The sequence below is a fragment of the Coturnix japonica genome, chromosome 3, assembly GCF_054131305.1.
Source record: "Coturnix japonica strain WE chromosome 3, WE-NBRP24, whole genome shotgun sequence".
NCBI classification, from domain to species: domain Eukaryota; kingdom Metazoa; phylum Chordata; class Aves; order Galliformes; family Phasianidae; genus Coturnix; species Coturnix japonica.
In genome coordinates, this window is record NC_140665.1 from 72878706 (window position 1) to 72894222 (window position 15517).

The window sequence follows — 15517 nt, forward strand, 5'->3', positions numbered from 1 at the left end:
TCTAAATATGTACCACAGGTGGTTTTTCACTTGGTGGAAATGTTTGAAAGTTTTGGACGAAATCAGCTTGAAGAAACAGAGATGATCTTGCAAGACTTTCTCTGAAGAAGGTTATTTGTGTCAATTAATTGAAAAATGAAGTGAATGCTACAATATCTTCCCTTCTTTCTTGATAGTTTTCATACCATTAATATGATGAGTAATAAATCATGTAGAAATTGCACAGTAATTGCGTTGAATATATGTATATATTCAATGTTGAATTATTGTGTTGAATATACACAATACACATAGCCAGAGGAAATTCATTTTCAAGGTATCCTGATATTAAATATATTGAAATTATTGAGAGAAGATGTAACTTTTGAACGAACTAGCAACATAGAAGGTGGATGATTAGTTTAAAGGGCTGTTCAGGCCCTTCATGGGTTCATGGATTTATCCTTACTGTGATGAGGAATCATTTTTTGTAATACAATTTATTTTTAGGAATAATTTTAATCAGAGTGCATCTGCCCTGACATTTTGAGATGTCTTCTGTTTGTTTCAAAACCGTATGAATGACTGTATCTGCTGGAAAATTAATTGATTTTTATGCTGCTACTTGTTTGCCAAGTTGTATCAACAAATCCATTTTTTTTCCTTAATTCTCAGAGGAATTCAATGACCGAATTTTGCGGCCAGAACTGTCAGATGCAGAAAAGATGGCTCTTCATGAGGAAGTCCAGAAAATTTACAAAACCTACTGTCTGGATGAAAGCATTGACAAAATTAGATTTGATCCCTTTATTGTGGAAGAGATTCAAAGAAGTAAGTTTGAATTTGGAAGGAATGATGTAACACTGAAAGTTAGACAGCATTTGACAGGACTAATTTATCTAAACATGTTCTCAGTCTTCTGTTGTAACTGTTAAGACGTGTTAACCCCTTGCTATGCTGTACTTATGCCATATTTTATCAGTGTATTTCTGTTTATTACCTGTTGGACTTGTATTAGCTTGCAATGCTGTTTTTGTTTGTTTGTTTTTTAATAATTTTTCTGCAGTTGCTGAAGGTCCGTATGAGGATGTTGTGAAACTTCAAACCATGAGATGTCTTTTTGAAGCTTACGAGCATGTACTTTCTCTCCTTGAAAACGTTTTCACTCCTATGTTCTGTCATAGTGATGAGGTAAGTCTGAAAGATTTAAAGAGTAGTCCTCAAGCAATATTGTTGTTTTCTGTATTTGTTTTTATAGGACACACTATTTTTAAGCTGCATGCATGTGTACATGAGAAGTACATCCTCATTTTTCACCTTGCTCTCAGCTCTGACATCTGCCTGCTCTCAGAAAACTAAATTTATTCTAGTTCATCATAAAATCAACAGAATAAAAACAAGAAAGAAAATATTTTGATGTAATAATTTCTTGTACAGCACTGCTACTACAAAATCCCATTCCTTCCACCACTTCTTACAATTACAGGTTTGGTGCAAATGTTATCTTCTTAATAGGCATAAAATGCTATTTAGAATAGCTTTATTTACTTGTTAAAATGCAGCAATGCTTGAAGTTATGATGGTTTTATATAAGTACAATAATAACACCTGAAAATCAAGAGTATGATCTCCAGAAGATCATTCAAAGCAATTTGCTAAGCATTTAAAATTGTTCTATGATTAATGAAGAAAACTGAGCTCTGAATGCAAGTTTAGATAAATAATGTCATCACACTGGTCACACTGCTACTTCTAAAGCCTTCTAATAGACAACACTTTAAATACAGAAGTTGAGTCTGAGTTCTCATCCCCTTTGCAGTTTGTGTGTATTGGTCAAACTGGGTTTCTTACATTTATTTGAGGCAGAATATACTGACTTATCCTAGAATCAGACATTTGCCTTGCTTACGTTCTGTTTCATAAAGTGCATCTCTCAAAAATGGCATTGTTGATCACTTTCCTTTAAAAGCTATAGTGCTTCAAGTGTTTGATTTTTAACAAGGAAGGAAACATGGATTATATCACTTAATTTTAGACTTTAGTTTTAGCTTCTAATTTTTCATGTTTCTTTTAATCACAAGAGGGTGTAACTAAAATAACTTGTCCTGGGAGCATGTATTGCAAATTCAGTCAATCCTTTTCTAGAAGTTTGTTGTAGCTGCTAGATTATGGTCAGCTTAACATTGTTCTTGCTGAGTAGCCCTTACCTCCTAGCTAGCCCAGTGCTTTATTCAGTGTTTTATTTCTCTCTGTTGTAGTACTTCAGACACCTTTTACGAGGAGCAGAGTCACCAACACGCAATTCAAAGTTTAACAGGTATTTTTGTTTAATTTTTTTCTTTGTTTTCCAGTTGAGAGCTTCAGTTTATTAAACCAGGAGTTTTGCTGCTGATTAATATTAATTTATGTAAATTTTTAGTGGTATTATGTGTGTGCTTATGTCCCCCAGCTATCCTCATTCATTGTAGAAATGTAGTGTCAGAAGCCTTGTTTCTGGGTTTGGGATGTATAATTGCTTACCAACTTCAGGCTCAGCCTGTAGAGAAGAGTAAGCGGCTGTTCTGGTGTGAATGGGATTCCTTCTACTGTGGTGCTGGAGCTCTTCTTTTCTTGTATTTTCCGCTGTTCTGGATAGCTCAGTCATGGAAAAGCCCAGTTCAAAATTAATTTTACACTTTAATCAAAGGAAGGAAACATTCAATAAGACATTTTATAATTTGGATTGGGTTTCTTTTGGGGATGAAATAAGATCCACAGTGCTGTAGAAAACGCTTGTTTTTATATTAGATTACCTCCTATGGGAATCATAGCAAATTTTTTAACAACTTCTACACAGACATACCTAGCAACAGCGCTCTTGACTCACAGAATGAGTCAATCACTATGAATCCTATATAACATGAGATCCCTTTCTTCTCTCCTAACGTTCCATTTTTCCCTTGATCTGTGACATCTATTTGTAGTCTTTGTAATCTCATGAGGCCAAGATTCAGGCTTAAAAGTAGTGTCTTCTCAGACTGGTGGTGACAAACTTGTGTTGACTAGTGAAGAAGCATACAAGACAACTTGTCCAAATCGTGTTTGTCCCCAGCATTATATTTCATTAGGATTATTGACATTAAACCACACTCCAGCTTTTTTCTTGGATATGACTACATGGTTTCATTCAGACCTAAAAATCTGCCCTCTGGTATCTTTTCCGAAGTGATCCATCTCAAGAATGAAAGTATCCTGTCACACATGTCCTAAATCTAGTCAAATTAAGGAAGTATTTAGGCTATCTTCTTGGTGCTTTGCTTTCCAATACAGAAAGAACGAAGTTACAGAGGATAAATCTCTGGCTACAAAATAACCAAATTATTCTGTTTGGGGAAGGGCTGTCACACTTCTTGGAGTTCAAGCAGCATTACTGATAGTAAATCTGGTTCACCTTTTAGAATGATTTGAGTGCCCTGAGTAAATACTATGGTTTATGGTATGAGATACTGTTTGTTCCTGAAATGATGCTTAAGTGAATATTCCCATGAAACAAAGATCCTATCTGAAAGTTGTTTGCTCATTGCTTTGGATTTTCCCTCTGCAGAGTCTGCTATGAATAGTCACTGCCAGAAGAAGTAGAGATTACTTGTGGAATTACTCCAAATGTTATTCATGTGCATCATGCTTTTTCTTCCCTCTTCTACCTTTAGTCCCAGTTGAGAGAAATTACAAAGTGATGAGTTTTGTTTCCTGCATCTTTGATTTGAAGTTTTGCAAGAGCCACTTTGCATGTATTGCATTGATACGGTCGGCTAAAAAGTCTGAGATCAAGTAGTACATCTAAAATCCCAGAGGAATGAATATGTGGGCAATCTGTTGAAAGATTTCAGTTATCAAAAGACAAGGAAGTTATTATTAAACAGCAATTTCTAGAGAGTAAAGTGGGAAGGTAGGAAGAGGAGATGATCAGTGCATAACTTCTGTTTTTAATCACTTTTTTAACTGCACGAAGCAACCATAACTTGTACAGACATAAATAATGTCCAATGAAAACTTCTAAGTTCATAAATGAGAAGTCACAAATATTTCTGGATTGTAAAGAATTCATGCAGGATATCTTGATGACTAGCAGTTCAACTCTGTCATTGGTATTTTCCACCTACTAGTTAGTGTATGTGGCCATGCTTCCCAGGCTTCTGGGTAGATATAAACCTGCTTTGGTTTTCTGCACACACCTGGAACATACAGAAGAATTGAATAAAATAGTTCAGTTGGATTTTCAATGATCATCTAATTCAACTGCCTGATCTCTTCAGGGCTAACCAGTGTTAATGAGGGCACTGTCCAAACGTCTTGAACACTGACTGGTATAGGGGGGGCATTTGATACCTCTCAGGAAAGCCCATCCCAGTGTTTGACCACACTCACAATAAATATGTTTCTCCTTATATGTAGTCTGAGAAAAAGCATCCCAACTTCTCATCACGGGGTGAGCAGTGAAATTAAAACCTTTTTCAAATGTAGGCCCTAGTAGAAGATGTAAAAATTTTGAGGAGTGATTAGGAATAAAACCTGCAGAATTAAGCAGCTGTATATGTTATAATAGTTTCTCTTAGACATAATCCATTCCAGTTTGCTAGGATGTGTTTCCATATTTGCAGTTATCTTGCACTGTCTTTTATCATGGTGCTTTAGAAAGCAGTACCTATTGTAAAACAAAATCTGAAATTTGAGTATTTTAATCCCATAAACTATGATGTTCGTAAAATCATTGAATCATTAAGGTTGGGAAAGACCACTATAATCATAGAATTACCCAGGTTGGAAAAGACCTTGAAGATCATCAAGTCCAACCACAGCCTAACCATAGTACCCCAACTCTAAAAACCCTCTGCTAAATCATATCCCTGAGCACCACATCCAAACAGCTCTTAAACACAAACAGGGATGGCGATTCAACCACCTCCCCGGGGAGCCTATTCCAGTACTTAACTACCCTTTCTGTAAAGGGTGAGATCATCTAGTCTATGACTGGACTAAGATCATCTGGACTAAGATCATCTAGTCCAATCATTGACCCTACCCCACCATGCCCACTAACTGTGTTCCTCAGGGCCACATCTGCAAGTATTTTGAACACCTGTAGGTCTGGTGAATCCACCACCCCCATGAGTGAACTGATGCTCATTGCATCAGTTTGTCCAGAGTTTAGTAGCTCTTGTGAAATAAAAATGCAGCATGTGCAGTGACTGTATTTATGGTCAACCCGATTAAACATTTCAACAAGAATTAATGAGTTAATGGCTGAGGGATTGGTTCCACGTACCAAAAAAAAGGCCAAGTGAATTAGAGTCCTATGTGAATTTTTAATATCGATTACAGAAGAACTTTGATACCTGCCTGGCACTGCAATTAACTTCAACAATGAAAACCGGTGTAAGCAGCTACTGATTTAAAGAAAAATTCTTCTTTAAAATGAATCTTAAAGAAAATTCTAGTAACAGGGGTTTTAAATTTGAAGGTCATTGTGCTGATGAGGTATTCAAGCACTGTTCTCATTTCACTCTGTAAGGGTTTTAGGTCAGAAACTATTTACCGTAGTTGTATTTAATGTGTAGGGATGGTCCAAGTCTACTCAGTTTTGTTGGGGTAGGTCTGAGCTTTTTCGTTGTTGTTGTTTTCTTTTAACATTATTCTCACCTGGGCTCTGAGGTAATTTGTGTGCCTGTTGTTGCAGAAGTAGCCTGAGTTTGGATGACTTCCGGTAAGTCTATCTAACACTCAATGAATGTTGTGCATTAGTTACGTTGCGTCTTATCATGACTGCATCACACAGCCTTTATAACAGCAATTAATCATCCATTTCACTTTTCACAGTGTGCCTTCTTCAGACTAAGTGTTTGTCCCCATGTTTTCTTCGCCATCGTATAAAAAGTGCTTAATTACTAATTTTCACAAGTTTGCGGTACATTAATATTCATTGCTGTTAACTATTTGCTTATTGTTGTTAATTTTGGAACACATTTCATAACTTGATGTGTTTTCTGCCTGTGATTGCTGGCTCCTCTGAAGCTTTCTATAATTTCCTTTACTCCACATTTCCAGATCATGTTTGAGGTTTTATCCACTTAATGGCTTGTTTTGCCTGGCACAGCTGTGTTCAGTAGGACCATTGCCTGGCACTGCATGCTCACATAACGATTTTATAAGTATTATCATATTTAAAGTCAAGCACCATTCTCCAAATTAATCCTTTGTGCAGCCCTTCTTTTGGCTGCTGGAGGTCTGATTACAACATATCCTGTTTTTTCAGTAGTTTTCTTTATTCGTGCTCTAGGTTGTCTGTTGTCACTCGTTAATGCTTTAATTGCTGCTTGGTGATTTTTCTCATTATTTATGCTTCTTTTAATACATGCTATCCAAACTCAGTATCTTTTTATTTGGAGCTTTTTCTGGTATTTGTCAGCATGGACATTGGTATTTTATATATTACTCATGCTATTCATGAGGGAGCATTAGCAACTTCATTTTACAGATTAGGAATCAAGTTCATGGAAACTTTTAATCTTTTATGTGCCAGTTCAGTGCACAGAGTTACAATTTTCTGGCATGCTGGGCAATTAATAACATTTATAGCTTACTCTGATTTTAAAGTAGCTCTGTGCACTCAGTGTTTCTATTGATCAGATGTATGGATTTTAGTCAGCCAAAAAAAGAATATGGTACTCTGATTTCATATGCATGTAAGAATCCAGTTTGTCTGATAGCTGTGACTTGTCCGGTACTACCTGCCCCACAGAGCAGCATTCTTCACCTGCATAGCCCACACCGACCACTTTATATGGCAGATCCTGTGGGATAACGACTTTGCAGCCCTCCATCTTTAAAGAATGTTACAGTGCAGGATGGCAATAACGCAAACTTTGTTCTGCAGTTTCTAGCTCTGGAATGATTAGCGATAACAATTTTTAATGTTACACATGTGTGAATTCTGGAGCTTTTTAAAAAAAAATAAAAATAAAATCCAACCTGCTGTCATCACATCATTCATCAGGAATGTTGGAACTTACAGAATCTCCCACCCGGAGCCCTGCCAAGAAAGTAACTAGATTGATGGTCTAGCAGTGCTGTTATGTAGATCAGCACTAGAGGGAGTGGGATATTTTCCCAATTAAAGTTTTCTATGTTATGTGTTGACAGTAACAAATTGGCAAGTCTTGGTGGACTTCATTTCTGTTCCAAACTGGCCACTGACTCTCCTCTTTCTTCTTCCCTGCATTGAACCTATTCTAGCCCCGTTTCTTCCCTTTCACCTGCCCTGTGAATCCATGAATTTCCATCCTGACTTTTGGGTCTTTTATTAATTTTGCTAGCTTTAGAAGTTTGACCATCCTGTTATTTTCCTGTCTACTAACTTCCCTAGAATCTGTCCATGCTCATCTATCTTATTTGGCTTGTGCTTTCTTTAAGTATTTGGCCAAACCATTCCAGTGTTGTCACCATTCTTTGCTGTGTGTCTGTATAGCCTGTAAGTCACCAGTTTATTCTTAATTGGTACGTTTAACTGTGAAGACAATCCTATCCTTGTCCATCACCATATAACTGCTCCAGTGTAGTTCTTGCTTTGCACTCGTGAGGCACATGCTCTACCTGTGACAGGTGCAGCTGTATTCTGCCTACTGCTACATCATTATCAGTGAAAACAAACCTTCACCAATCTGAACTTCAGTGGTACTCTACCAAGTCAATGAACTGGTACAAAGCAATATTCGTAATCCTGACTACTGCAAAGTTTTGTGCAAGAATAAAAACGTCCTTGAAAGCTAAGCCAGGGCTCTAAAGGATTAGCCTTCTAGGAAAACTGTTTAACTTTGAATATGGTTTGTATTTTGCTGTCCTTGGGTTTAAGGTCTTGAACAAGATTCAGATCTCAAATGTGGAAAAAAAAGTTCAGTAACATGTAGAAGTTGTTTAAAATTGAGTCAGATTGTTCATGCATGTGTTTGTGCTGTGACCTTTGGTTAACAGAGGTGGGAAAGATAGCTGTTGTCTGTCTTTGTGTTGGAGCTGATAATAATGAAAGAACAGTGAATTATTTATGTGATTTTTGTCATGTACACAGTCTGGGTAAAATTATAAAATGGGAAGATAGTTTCTGTTAGTAACACACAGGTGCTTTGAGTCAGCAGTTGGTGATGTCGGCATGGTTTTAATGCTTTACCTGTGAACTGCTGAAAAGCAGCACTGATTTTCCTTTTTGTTTCTTTAGAGGAAAAAAAAAATATATATATATTTGGTCATGTAAAGTATTGTCTTTTGAATTTTAGTAATCTATAAAATTATTTTGAGTCCTTGATTCTGCAGTTCACTGTATTGTTTTTAAATTGCCTGTTAGTTGCCTGTACTGAACTGCTGTAAGTAGTTTCAGGTCGATTGATTCTATACTCAACGTTTTTCTTTCCAGAATTAGTCATGACTTGCTTCTTAAGGAGTAGCCTTTGGTGTCAGGTCTTGTAAGGGCATAAGAATGCTATAAAAACTGTTCTCGGTATGGAGTGCTGTTCATGCCCGGACTATCTTTCTGTAATGTTTCTTATTGGATGATTTATCATGAGTTCCTTTATTTCTTAAGAAGACTTCAGTTCTTCATCTTTCAGTCAGACTGCTTCTTCAAGCCAAGATTTTTCAGTTGCATCTGTTTTGTCTCATGCTCAGTCTTGTTCCTTGCTCGTTCTTTCTGTCTGTCCCTAAGGCTTAAAAGTCAAGATCTCACATGCTTGTAAAAATCTGGGATGTTTATGTAGAAAAGTGCATCTAACTACTCCATTTATAGTACTTGGCAACAGTGGATAAATGTTTAAATAAGAATACATGGAAAAGGACAGAGTTAGTGACCTTCTTGGTGTGCGTGCATGTACCAATACCAGTTTCTACTGTCAAAACAAAATTGTTTTATACAGTTAATTGTTTATTCTGTGGACTGCATTACTGTGATGTTGTTATTAGCATGTTAATGTTAAGCATATGACAAATCCAAATTACTTGCAAGTGTAACCAAGAAATTCTATTTTTTCCTACATGGATTTTAACTTAAGTGGATTTGTAGATATATATTGTAGATATATTGACTAGGTATGTTTTGCATTTTTCTCTTAATCTGCACATTATCTGCAATGGCCTGCTGAGCTGTTGTGTTGTACACCCTATAGTGTGAACTCTGGCTTCTCTAACCCTAGGACCACACAGAAAAGAGGAGAGTCATTTGGAATCAGCAGAATAGGCAACAAAATAAAAGGTGTATTCAAGAGTTCTGCAATGGAAGGAGCTATGCTGCCTAATTATAACTTAAACGACGGAGAAGATGACTTTGTAAGTAAAAGCTTTACATTTTTTTCTTTAGACCTTATGTTGTGTATTTTTTTCCCTTCACTTATTTGGCAATGTTAAGCTGTCTTACTTTGCTATGTTCCCTGTTTCACTTAATCAGAAGCCAGCAACTTAGCTGCACTTTTTCTGTAGTCATTCATAAGCCAAGGCTTCATCCCCAGTTATTGTACCTTTGAACTGATTTTTTAAGTAGAGTGAAATATTAAATGTAGTGTTGTCATTCACTTATGTAAGCAATGCATTTTTATTTAAAAACTGACATTTTCTAATTCTGCATGATAATAAGATGGTATTCAAGGGATGTGATTTTTTCACTCTGAAGTTTGCCACAAGACCATAAATGCTTACGTTACTGGAGAAATTGCTATGAAGCTGGACTGTGATGTGTTGTTTTATGGTCATGAACTAGTAGCCCTTTCTCATTTGTCTTGTGTGCATCTCTTGGCTAATGTTTTCTTTCATGCTAAACAGCAATGAATAGAGCCAGTGGTGGAAATATTGCTTGGGACATTGGTTCCTGACACATAGCTAGGGAACAAATAGAAAGTTTGTTTTGTTTTGTTTTCAAAAACGCGGGAGGATTGGTCAGCCATTGATAGCCATAGTTTTTTACAGTGTGTCTATCCATACAATCCTTCATACCTTTTCTGCACAAAATAAGACCTGTAAGCATTTATTACCTTTATAAACTGCTAGTTAATTTTCCACAGCAAAAGGGCAAGTGTAAATACAAACAAACACTATTCACCTTGCTTTGAGTTTCTTTCAGAATAAAATGTGAAAGAATCAGCAACTTAGAACTCCAAATAGTTGTTGTTTTTGTTTTTTTTTCCTTTAAATGGAACATTTTCTATGGTCTGAATCTTCATATAGATCATGTCTTTAAACTGTTGCTATTAATTTACTGGGCAGTTAAGTTCTTGTTGATGTCACTTCTCTGCTCTCTCTTTGGAGGCCAGATTATTATGAAAATGTGTTTATTTTCTAACATTGTTTTTGTGGTTTAACCCAGGAAGCAGCTAAGCGCAGCTTTTCATTTACTCCCGGTGGGATGAGAGAGAAAATGGGAGGTGGGAGGTTGTGGTGGAACTCATGGTTGAGATAAACTATTTTCTGAGGCAGAAAAGAGAGCAAGAAATAACAGCAATGATAATATGTGTGTGTATATTTACAACACAAGTGTTGCACAATGTAATTACTCACTAACGATGAGCATGAATGATGCTCAGCCATTCCCTGAGCAGTAGTTACCCCTAGCAGCCAACTCCCCAGTTTTCAGGCTTTTTTATGTGATGTGAAAATGTTGGTGTATTGTCAACATTGTTTTTCGTTTGAAGCCAAAATGTAGCATCATTCCAGACACCATGAAGGTAATCAGCTGTCCCAGCTGAAACCAGGACGATCACTTCCATAGACTCTACTAGCTAAAGGATGTGGAAGTATAATTCCTGTGTGGTAGGCGGGAATTAATAGTTGAAGTATAGTTGAAATATAGTTGAAGCAATTGCACAAGAAAAGGAACATGGTTTTGTTTTGATTTAGCAGAGGGTTGTTAGAATTAGGGCACTATGGTTAGGCTGTGGTTGGACTTGATGATCTTTGAGGTCTTTTCCAACCTGGGTAATTCTATGATTCTATGATTGTATCAGAGGACAAGAAGTTAACTTGTGAAAACTCCTGAATTCAGTGAGAGGCAGACTATGTGGAGACAGCCTTAGCGAGGTAAGTTTTCAGGATGACCGAATGGTTTTATCTTTGGCAAGAATAGAGAGTTTTAAGTGCAGCATTATCTCAGATTCCTTTATTCAGGAGAAAGGAGGATTCAACGCTTAGTGAAAACACTTGAGACAAACCTCAGGAAATACCTCAGTCCTTTCGTTTGTAAGTGTGAATGGGAAGAAGAATAGGGAAAGAAAGCATTAAACTGTTGCAAGGTTACTGTGCTTCCAGCATGCTGGACAGACCTGTGGCTTCATTTCCTGAGTGAATACTGAGTATAAACAATTCAGCAGCTTAATACAAGTTTAATAATGTTATAGTAAGAGCTGAGGTGCAGTTTCCTAGCAGGCATCACAGAGTCAGAGGAAGAGCTGTCCCATTCTAAACATGATCTGGCAGTGCTTAAAACAGCACAATTGTATGGTAGTGGCAGTGCAGAGCACAGACTTAGCAACTTCTGATTAATATACACATAAGAGAAACAAAAGTTATTTCCTCCCACTGAGTTTGCTCTCTACTTAGTATTTAAATGATCGGTGATAACATAAGCCAGGTGGATTCAAAGTTAATAAAGAATAATAGTGAAATGGTGTTTTGAGCATTGTCATGTCCTGACAAAAACTGAAATGTCTGGAGCTTTTTGTTTTTATCCCATTTTGTTTTGGTTTGTTTTTTTTTTTTTTTTTATGTTGACAAAATTATGTTGATTACAGTTGAAAGCCTGTAAGAGAAAATCATGTAGTGTAAGGAAACCACATACAGATAGAAATGAATTAGCAGATTTCTGAGGCTCTGCAAATTTGGAAGCTGCTAATACGGTAAGGCAGCCTTAATCTCTGTAAGGTAAATTTAAATACAGCAAATGATGTTGTACACTTTATAGCATGGGTATAGCAAGAAGACTGGTAAACTTGGATTTGTGGCTTTGTTGGATAAAGGAAATGGAAAGAGACTAAGAGACTGAGGTAATGATAATTACTGTAGGTTGGTAGTATGATTAGAAAGGATCAAAAACCCCAGAAATTCATGCTTCCTTGCTTTCAGTTAATGTAATTACAGTGAGTTGCTGTAGTGGAAATGCGTAGGAAATTGCATAATGTCGGCGCCAAAATCAGGGTAGTAGTCAGGTGAGTAATCTGGTGGAGACAGCAGTTTCACAAACTAATGATAGAGTGCAACCTTGGCTGTGGCTGGGGGCAGTGCTGGGAGAGCTGCAGCCCATTGGAAGCCCATGTGGGACCAGCTGGGGAGCGCCAGCATCCCATTGGAGAGACTAGGTCCTGCAGCAGAAAGTGAGTGGGTGGGGAGAAAGTGGTTTTAGTTTCTCAATGTGTGTGTCTGTTAGCAAAGGACAATAAATGACGTTAATTTTACTGATGCTGAGTGTACTCTGGCTGTTCTCATCTCAACCCACAAGGTTTTTTCAACATGTTTCCCCCCAGCCTTTTGAGCAGGAATGAGAAAGCGGCATGGTGGAGTTTAGCTACCAATATCTGTGTGAAAACACTTGTGCTTGTGGTGCAATTGAGTCATGGCCATGTGAATATTGTAGTGCAGACACGGACAGAATGCATTGGTTCACGTGCAGGGAGCCAGATCTGCAGTATGGATCCCAATATATTCCCAGTATCCCAATACAGGCAAAACTTCCTCAGCCACCTTGGCTGTGCCTCTGGGAGGAATTAAGCTGTAAACTGTGAAGCTAGGGGACTTTGTATCTGAAAGTTGGATTCATGCTTCTCTATTTGCTTTAGATTCACGTCATAATTTCTTGCATTATAATTTTCTTTATTAACTTTAACAAAGGCAGTGCTCCCAATTCCCAGCCCAGCCCTGTGCTACCTTCTTGCAGATACTGTGTCCTTATTTGTAAAACTAACTCATTGTTTGGATAAATACCTTTTCAAGGATACTTGCTGAAGCTTGGATTTTTCTAATGAGATATTTAAGATAATCTATATGTTTATGGTCCTGAATAAATTGTGGTACCAAGGCACATGTGCTATATGTTGAAAGGTTGATAGATTGCTTGTGGGTGGTTTTTCTGTCTGTAAAGAGCAGTGTTAGTGTGGTGTTGGGGGTCACCATTTCATTTTGGAAGGATTTCTTCAGCATTTGCATGGCATTAGTGTCAAGTTCTGTTTGCATATGGAGGAAACAGCTTTACATTTTGTGGCGTGAAGTCTAAACCTGTGACACTTCAGCACTGGAGCTGCCCTACACACAGCCAGCAATGGTTGTATCTCTGTTGCTCCCTGGTTCATCTGTTTTGGGGACTGTGATATTGAAGCTGGAACTCGTGGGAAATGCAGTGATACTGATGGTGGCTTTGCTTAAAACTAGTTCTGAGTTGTGAAAGTAAGTAATTCCCAGTCTTGACTACATTGCACCATGCAGACTAAATCAAGTTAATGGCTCTGCTGCATGCTCCAGTGCACTGTGCTTTGGGAGTGAGAAACCTGATAGTTTGGTGCACTACTGGCTTCTGTCTCTCATTGTGTTTGGATAACTTTATGGTCTGACCTAATAAACTCAAGTCTTCAGTTTGGTTCCCAATATGCCAGGAAATGCACTGCATCTGTGCTGGATGCTGCCAGGTTCCAGTAGCACTCAGATGGTCTGTATCTAAGGCGTTCTTCCAGCTGTGTTCCTTCCAGTGTGCTTCTCTTATCTGTCTCTTTTCCTTTGAAATATCAGATGTGAAACTTGATAATGCTATAAAAGCTCTTAGTTCTCATTAAAATACACTAACTTAAAAGCAATCTACAGCCAATCTAAAAATTAAAAGTCTTCTGAAAACTAATGATGTGAGGGTTTTTTGTTTTGTTTTTTTTTAATTTTCTGAAGTGATCATGAGCACAGATCTAGACCTGATAGCTTCATTAACGCATATGCTTTGCAGTAGTAGACCGAGCCAATTAAAACTGAACTCTCTGGAATGTTTGAATCTTTACAGATTGAAGAAGGTGTGATGGTGATGGAAGATGATTCTCCTGAGGAGGCTGTTAGTACCCCAAACACACCCCGCAACCTTTCTGCATGGAAAATCAGCATCCCATACGTAGATTTTTTTGATGACCCCTCCTTGGAGAGAAAAGACAGAAAAGAGAGAATTCCAGTGTTCTGCATTGATGTGGAGAGAAATGATAGAAGGGCAGGTATGGAATGCTGTGGATAATTAAAAGGTCTTTTAACTCAGAATGCTCTGATGTGCCTTATTGTCATGACTTCATCATTTTAATTACTGCAATACGGTAGCCTAGTATTATTGCAGTCTCTCCTACAATAATCTAACATACACCTGCTGTTGCATAATTCATTTTCCAAGTGGCATAAAACCTGGCTTATCTTTACTGCTGTGCTTTTTTTTTTTTTCCAGTTGGGCATGAACCTGAGCACTGGTCAGTCTACAGGAGGTATCTGGAATTTTATGTGCTTGAGTCAAAGCTAACAGAATTTCATGGTATGTTCTCCATCACCTTGGAAGCTCACTTTTCTACTACTGCGAATGTTATCCAGTATCAAGCTGGAATTTAAAATAAGGAAAGCAATGTTTGTTCTGTTACGGGAGTAATTTAATCTGCTCAATATCTTTGCTAGGCACTTTTCCTGATGCTCAGCTTCCCTCAAAGAGAATCATTGGTCCCAAGAACTACGAGTTCTTAAAATCCAAAAGGGAGGAGTTTCAGGAGTATCTGCAGGTATCAGTCTTGTAGAGTAGAGAATATTCCACAGCTAATTATTTAAGACTAACAAATGAGTATCTGCTATTTCTTTTTTTTGTTGTTGTTTCTAATTCATGGGTTATTAAAAGGGTTCAATGGGACAAATTAAACCTTAACTAACAAGTTTCACATGACTGAAAAGTACTTTGGAAATGACAATATCTATGGTAATGTAACACTCCTTGGGTGTGTGTATGTGTATGTACATATACATATAGCTGTAGATAAACTGATTTTTTTAAAGATTAATTTTAACTACTTTTTTCTTTCCTTCCATTTCAAAGAAACTTCTGCAACATCCAGAACTAAGTAACAGCCAACTGTTAGCTGACTTCCTGTCTCCTAATGGAGGAGAGACTCAGTTTCTTGATAAAATGTTGCCTGATGTGAATCTTGGTATGTAATACGCAGTTTGTGCTGGCAATTACTAAGACCATATGTACTGTGATTAAATGATAGTGGTAATGAATAGATAGGCTTGTGTAAGGATATGGATATGGGAAAGAACAGCTATGCTCCTTCACACCTCTTACCACTCACAAAATAAGGTGTGCTAAGTACATTTAGTAGTACAATAAGATTTGTGGCATCGTCCCAGGTCAAATCTAGACAAGCCAGACATTGCTTATAGATATGATGGTATAAGCTGTTTCTTAATAAAATTGACTTTTCAGTATTTAGTGGATAAAAATATTTTTATTTTAATCAGTAAAGTACAATATTAGATA

General features: G+C 37.3%; 1 protein-coding gene across 7 annotated transcripts in view; it reads left to right on the forward strand.

Moving 5' to 3' along the window:
- SNX14 (sorting nexin 14) overlaps positions 1 to 15517 on the forward strand; it is a 45519-nt gene that overhangs the window by 18030 nt on the left and 11972 nt on the right. For 2 of the 7 annotated variants that reach the window (XM_015858883.3, XM_015858888.3), the window contains exons 13-21: positions 655 to 810; positions 1046 to 1170; positions 2238 to 2296; positions 5696 to 5722; positions 9195 to 9327; positions 14021 to 14222; positions 14444 to 14527; positions 14665 to 14765; positions 15074 to 15185. In XM_015858883.3, coding sequence (XP_015714369.1) covers positions 655 to 810; positions 1046 to 1170; positions 2238 to 2296; positions 5696 to 5722; positions 9195 to 9327; positions 14021 to 14222; positions 14444 to 14527; positions 14665 to 14765; positions 15074 to 15185 — 999 coding nt within the window. Of the gene's footprint in view, positions 1 to 654; positions 811 to 1045; positions 1171 to 2237; positions 2297 to 5695; positions 5723 to 6757; positions 6959 to 9194; positions 9328 to 14020; positions 14223 to 14443; positions 14528 to 14664; positions 14766 to 15073; positions 15186 to 15517 lie in introns of those variants that run through there. The other 5 variants (XM_015858887.3, XM_085541929.1, XM_015858886.3 and 2 more) reach the window with 4 other exon arrangements.